Source organism: Pygoscelis adeliae, unplaced genomic scaffold (assembly GCF_000699105.1).
Source record: "Pygoscelis adeliae isolate BGI_AS28 unplaced genomic scaffold, ASM69910v1 Scaffold3, whole genome shotgun sequence".
In the NCBI taxonomy this organism is placed as follows: domain Eukaryota; kingdom Metazoa; phylum Chordata; class Aves; order Sphenisciformes; family Spheniscidae; genus Pygoscelis; species Pygoscelis adeliae.
The window spans coordinates 127,236-133,941 of record NW_008824446.1 but is presented as its reverse complement, the minus strand read 5'-3'; the positions used below and the strand labels follow the sequence as shown (position 1 = coordinate 133,941).

Genomic DNA, 6,706 nt, shown 5'->3' with positions numbered 1-6,706 from the left:
CAAGAAGTATTGCTATTTTTCTTTTATTTGTTTAAGATCTATTAACTTTCTCAATCATAATGAAGTCCCTTTGAAACAGACAAAAAAAATTCTTTAGGAAAGTCGGAAGAACAATACTTGAGTACACATTTGCTGACTACCTCCTCCTTGCTATGGTAGCATGAAGGAAGCAGCTTCTGTCAAGTCAGAATGGCAGAGCTGGTTTGAGAAGATCTGTTCCAGTTGCTGAGAGACAGAAAAAAGTACAAAATTTGCTTGCCTCGTCTTCCTTTGTCTGAGATTATGTGCAGTTTCAAACACATCCCAAACATCTACAACAGTGATTAACAGAAGGAGTCTTTGAAAGTGCTTGTCTGATGGTGGAGCATGTGACACATTCGGCCCTGCAGCAGAGATCTAATGTTCATCTATTGCATAGAACAGCGTCGATTCCCAAAATGCATCAGTCCTGTAGGGGCTAGGGCATCATCTGACACTGTTCCAATCCCAGTTGTTCTGAGTCCTCAACATGCAAAGAAAGTAGGTTTCCACCTTTATTTGAAGTTGAAAATATTCTTGAGTACCACTGAACTCTTATTCTATACTCCCTATTTCAGGTCTGAAATTACCTTTGACTTGCATAGGAATTATTCCTGTCAGTTTAGTTCCTCTTCCTTCTCAACAGTCTCCTCTTTCTTTCTTTCACATCCAGAGCAAGGACTTGGAAAGTTTGTCTTTCAATTTTAGCATCAGTTTCAGGGAGGAGTTGCTATAGCTCCAGGGAAAATTAAATTGTCCTCTTTGTTGTGTTAAGCAGTTGCATAAAAGCTATTATAGTCTCTGCAAAAAGACATCTTAATAGTTGTTCTGGGAGTGGCAACATTGAATTTGAACACTGGTAAAAACTTTAATATGATGGCTATTCACAACCAGAGCACAGAGCTGAAGTTATGTCCAAACTAACTGATCAGACTATGTCACGTTAATCTTTACACTCTGGTAATAGCCTTTTCTGTGTATATCTAGTTTATGATGCGGTGATACGCAGCTCCTAATACAGGCAGTATTCAACAGGATGAATCCTCGCACAGGGTTCATGCCACAGTATCCATTAGCACCTCTTTTTTACTTTTCACAGGACTGTGTGCTCAACTCACTGCAGTCAGATTCAAGCCTATATACCACTCAAATCTGCCTTGCAGAGGTTGCAGTCTAATTCAGGTAAAAAGTGAGCAAGTTAGGGATTGATGCAGACAGAAGATTATTGGAAATAATTATAATAACTGAAAGGGGATAACTGATGAGGAAAAGAGGTCACTAGGAGTTTTAAGAGCTGGGCTGAGATTCCACACACAGGGTGTGCAGTGATCTAAAGGCAGGTGCAAAGCTGAAAGTGTGAGGGATCAAAGAGAACACGTGCTTGTAAGCAAAGCAGTAAGATCAGGAGATGGAAGAAGAATAGGTGCAAGGAAAGAGAGCAGATGTAGTGTGGCTGGAGCGCTGTGCAAACAAATGACCTGAGGCATGGTATTCTGGATGGAATGTGGCATGGAAAGGAAACTCCTGCACAGTCCCCAAAATCAACTTTTTTTTTTTAAGAGAAAGGACACTGCCTCTACCCACACTAAGGAACTTTGTCTATTATTATGGAAAAAGAATCGCATTAAAGTAAGGTGTGTAACCAGCAAAATCATAGCAGTCTGCAATTCAGTACAGAGCAGTGCAAAAGAAAAACCACAAACCAAAAAAACAAACAACAGAAAACAACCCCAAAAAATCCCCCAAGTCATTTGGAATGAGCCCTCAGAGCAGGGTGGGCCCCTTAGTGCTTCGGGGCACGGAAGGAAAAAAGCACCGACTTTCAGTCTCCCAGAGCTTGTTGGCAGGTGTTTTGCTTTGGGAGGGCTGTGTAGAAGGTAGGAGTGAAGGTGTCGAACGGTAGTTAATATAGCTGGCAATAAGCAGTGTTGCTTCAACAATCTAGGGAAAAAGAAAATTATTAACTGCAAGTCAATTAGAGGTAAGAGTGCCCTTTGATTTTTAGAACCTATTGACTGCATAACTTTTGCAACTGGCTTTCTCACATGGAATTGTTTGGTTTTGAAATGAAGGTCTGTAAGAGTTAGGTAGAAAAAGTCTCTTGATTAAAGGTTCCAGCTTACAAGGGATTTATTGAATGTATATAGCTAGTGCAGCAGCCACAAGTACCGGTCCCCAGGGCTTGTACAAAATGCCCAGCTGTGATGCTGCCAGCTGGAAAGAAACTCACTGTTTGTTTTGTAATTACCTTTGGAATTGCCATTGTGAAAAGGAGTTTTTCAGTGCTGTTTTTTCCAGAACTCCTGTCTTTCATTTGACTGACTACAATCATGAAGTCATCTCGACAGCCTCCAAAGGTCAGCACAGAGGAGTATGAATAAGAGACCTTCAAGTGCTGCAGACAACAGAGAGTTTGAAAGAGTCATAGTTCTGTAAAAGAAAAAACGGCCACCTTAAACCAGTATATTTGCTACTTAATGCAAGAACACCAGATCTCCAGCAGTAATAGGCAGTATAGGTAACTGGCTCTATAGGTAACAGCTGGCAGAGAAATCTCAAATGAGAATTGCATTTCTAGTTTTCTCCTAGCTTGCTCGATGCCTCGCTGCTTCAGAGCAGTAGTCCAAACTTTGTTATATCCCAGATGGTGGTAGTAGAGCACATACCACTGAGATTTTGCAAGATGTATGAGCATGTTTGCTGCCCATCAGAGGCAGTTAGCTGTTTCATGAAACCTTACCTTACACTGTAGCTGTAATTTTCCTTTGTTTATGTAGCGTTCAAACATAGCACTGACTTCCCTCATCTCTGACTTCTACAAATTAACTTCTGGATCCATTTGAAGTTAAAGACAAACTTTTAGTGACTTTAAGTGGACTCAGGGGAATGTCTTTCTGTGGGAGGTAAGTTATTTTTCTTAAACAGTGTTCCTCACCGTACCATAGTGTTATAATCCAGTATGCTGATACCATCTTCGTTCACAGCTATCCAGACTGGACAGTCTTCCAATGAGGAAGGCAAAATAGGCTAGAGAAAAAGAAAATTATTAATTTAGATATTTCTTGACCACCACACAAAGATGTTTCTGACATAAATCTTGGGTTTTAAGGATAAAGTGAAGATGAGAGAGAATCCTATAGGCTTACTGGTCTGACCTGGTTTGATTTTTTAAAAAGGACTTCTCTCAAAATCTGGAATAATGTTTTCAGATTTACATAGAATTTTGGGACTAGTGGCACAAGAGATGCAATGATAATGAAGGCTTTGATATTAATTAAATTCCGTCAGTGTAGTTAAAACTGAAGGAAGTGCTAGGACAGAGCAACAAAGCAGTTCTGCTCTGCTCTGGTTCTTACACTACTCCCATCAGTCAGGCAGGCAGTGAAGCCTGTTGGTTTCTATAATAGCAGTGCACCCAGTACCATCACATCAATGCAATTTTCTTTCTTACAGATTTTGACAAATGTGCATCAATTATCTGTTAAAGATGAGTTATGTGTTGTTATGGCTAATGACATGAATCTTTCCTGGGAATCTGCTATTACATGGCTAATGTCATTGGCTTTGCTGTTTAACTATTGAAAAGTTATAAAATATGTTAATCATCAGAAATATCAACATTACTTAAACGGAGTGGAACTATTCTATATTCTGATTCTTCAGTGTCAGTAACCTCAAATACCAGTAGCCTCTCCTGCTTTTACTGCTGACAGTGGAAATAATTGTCTTTTCGAAAACTTCTTGTATATTTACTCAAGAGATCCCTTTCATCCTCAGACTTTATTCCATAACTATAGCAGCTTTGACTTCAAAGCAAGAGACATGTAACTACGAACGAGACCTTTCTCAAGCTTTCAATGGAGGAGGTTTCTGCTGGGTTGGGGAAGATGGTTAATGCCAAAACAAGATTTCTCAGACAGCCACTATGTGCTAAGACATTAGTTCGGGCATAGGTCATAGGTACAGAGCTCTAGTCTGGGATGGGCTGAGGGATGGTACAAGCTACTTGGAGAAGCACTCCCTCCAGCTGTTCTTTGCTGTCCCACTGATGCCTGTGGGCTGGCAGCTTACCCAATACGTGCTTTAGTTTGCCTGTTTCTGCACCAGGACATTAGCAGTGCTTGCCTCTCTCATGTGGCAAGGAAAGCAGCCAGCTCTGTGTCAAGCAGAGAACAGGACTGAAATACCCATTCTTTTAGCTAGCATCATCTGCCAGGTGTGATTTATGGGGGACTCCTCCCTTTCACCCCCCCAGTGGTATGTAAATAGTATTTTTTAAACTATCATTGCAGCCTTGATGACCTGGGAAATTCCTGTCTGAGAAAGCTTTGGCAAGGTTTGTAAGGAGAGTTAGTACCCTGTATTATGATCAACTGACGCAGCCAGGGAACCTTCAGTGTTTATTTACTGAACGCTAGCAACCCCTAGTGTTTAGAACATGTTTCTCTTCCTTCTTTCTAAACCTGTGTGGTACCAAACAGAGCTGTTCGTTCTGAACAGTCTTGTTCAGTTTTTCCTCTTCCTGAAGTAGAAGCATTTTCAACCCGTGTTACCAGAGATCATAGGTATATGTCTGCTCAGATAGTTCACTCTCAGGAAAAGGAAAAAAAAAATGTGCTCCAGTTACCTTAGCAGCAAATATTTTGGTTCCAAAGAGAGGCCATTTCCGGGCCACCGTCAAATAAATTCGAACGCATTCTGGTGGAGAGCATCCGTGCAGCACCATCCACTTCGTCGCCAGCGTGTCAGCCAGTTGCCTTTCAGAATCCAAGACACAAGACGGCATTATTTACTAATGTCTTCCAAGGAAAGGTGAGTAAAATTATGACAGTTAATAGATGTACCTCTCATTCCAAAAGAGCTGTTCTACACAGCACAACTGACAGTGCTAACAGCACTGTCTGTAATGAGGGTTGTACAACCTGAGTTTATTTTAGCATTTTCTCTACTTCCACAATTATTTTACTGCTAGTTATACTTGAACACCCAGGAATCCCAGTGACATATAGGTTGCTCACTAGTGTATATATTAAACAACTGTAACTACAAACACTCAGGCAGCTGTTACAGTAAAATCCTGCCCAGCTTGTCTTCACATTCAATTATACTCTCACCTTCATCTTAACTTGTCTGTAGTATGCTCTATATGGAGTGGCAATATATATTAACTCACTCTTGATTTGGCTCACTAGGGATGGTTTGGCAGTTATCTTGCTACATGCAGATGGAATTTGCTTCCAAAAGGAGGTAATTGTGTTAGTTCCATCACTGCATCCCTAAGTAGCTTTGGATCTGGAAGGTTATCATTCTCTCTTGTTAAAACAGTTAGAGCTGAGATCCATGGCAGCATGTGAACTCTGTACTTGAGTACTTGAGATCTCTGCATTGTGTGTGAGAATTTCCAAGTCAGAATATCAAAAAGCCCTGCCAAAATATGTCCCACCAGAATTGCTGCATGGCCTGAAGCAGCCCATATGTGCTGGCTTTATGGCTCATTGCAAATGTTAGGCATCTGGATTCAATTGACACTTGGGGGAAGGGTAAAACAAAAATTCAGAAACAGAATTCATCTTAGGCTTAGGTTACAGTTTGTTGGAACCGAGATGCTTAATTTGGAAGTGAAAGGCTTAAATATCTTGTCTAGGGGAAAGTTAGTTGGTGATTTTGCTCTTTTTGTATTAGTTAACTGCTATTTTCTTTTAAAGGAACCTTTTCCTGACACTTGTGTTTCGTTTCTACGTCAAATAATCTTGACAGGGCGCCTTGAAACTTCTTAAATATAAAGACAGAATTTTGCAAGTAAAATTTGTTTCAGTGCAAAGTATAGAAGAGCAAACTATTTACCTGAGCTGTTCAGGAGTAAGGTTTTGCTTGTAGCGTTTGGGGTAGAATTTATCTAAGACCTGGTGGAGAAGATGCTGCATTTTCGATTGTGATGTTCCGCCAGGACTTGAAGATCCTGGTCGATCCAAATCCCCAAATTCCACCTAAGACAACATTACAGTTTATAGTGCAACAGAACTATGGGGTTTTTAGTGCAGTAAAGCATTCCATGAATTTCCATACTGATAACTACTGTGTTTATTAGTCATGCAAAAATACACCATTAGGCTGGGGAACTTTGTCTACAGCATTTACCATAGTAAATGTATACCACAGAGCAACTACTGAGGACATGACTGCCCAAGGAATTCTTCACTGATCTAAGAAAGTTAAACAAGATCTCAGCCAGCTACTTGTAGGGAGACACTTCTGTATAACTGCCAAGCTTTTGGGGTTTGTTTTCAACTGGCCAATTAAAACAGCCTATTTGTAAATCGTTTGGACGATGTTCCCGGCTTCTTCATCTCAGTTTACGTTGCTTTAACAAATGCAACAATCAGTTTCAGCTCAGTAAGAAACTATTATCCTGCTTATCATGCCCACAACCCATACTGTGTGTTTTATGTGGTAAAATGCTAAATGCAAGCCTGAAGGTCTAATGGAGGATCCCACAAGATACCCTTCCTGAGTAAGAGGCTATTGGTAGTGCAACAGGGAAAGTTTTTACTATTAAGTGGAATTCTAGTAGTGATACTATTTCCATATTTTTAAGACACTACTTGGAGCAGTTCTGGGGATAGTCCAGCCTCACTGTTTTTGCCAATATTTTTCTTCAGAAGGAAAGGAGAGGCACTCCTATAGCAGA

At 40.5% G+C, this 6,706-nt stretch overlaps 1 protein-coding gene across 1 annotated transcript in view; it reads right to left on the bottom strand.

Moving 5' to 3' along the window:
• Positions 1–1,782: 1,782 nt before the first annotated feature.
• The window catches only part of PLEKHH1 (pleckstrin homology domain containing, family H (with MyTH4 domain) member 1), a 45,913-nt gene continuing 40,989 nt past the window's right edge, over positions 1,783–6,706 (bottom strand). The window contains exons 24-28 of the mRNA XM_009320968.1: positions 5,863–6,005; positions 4,646–4,775; positions 2,959–3,045; positions 2,267–2,413; positions 1,783–1,959 (exon numbers count right to left, since the gene is read on the bottom strand). Of these exons, the coding sequence (XP_009319243.1) occupies positions 1,783–1,959; positions 2,267–2,413; positions 2,959–3,045; positions 4,646–4,775; positions 5,863–6,005 (684 nt within the window). The remainder of the gene's footprint in view (positions 1,960–2,266; positions 2,414–2,958; positions 3,046–4,645; positions 4,776–5,862; positions 6,006–6,706) is intronic.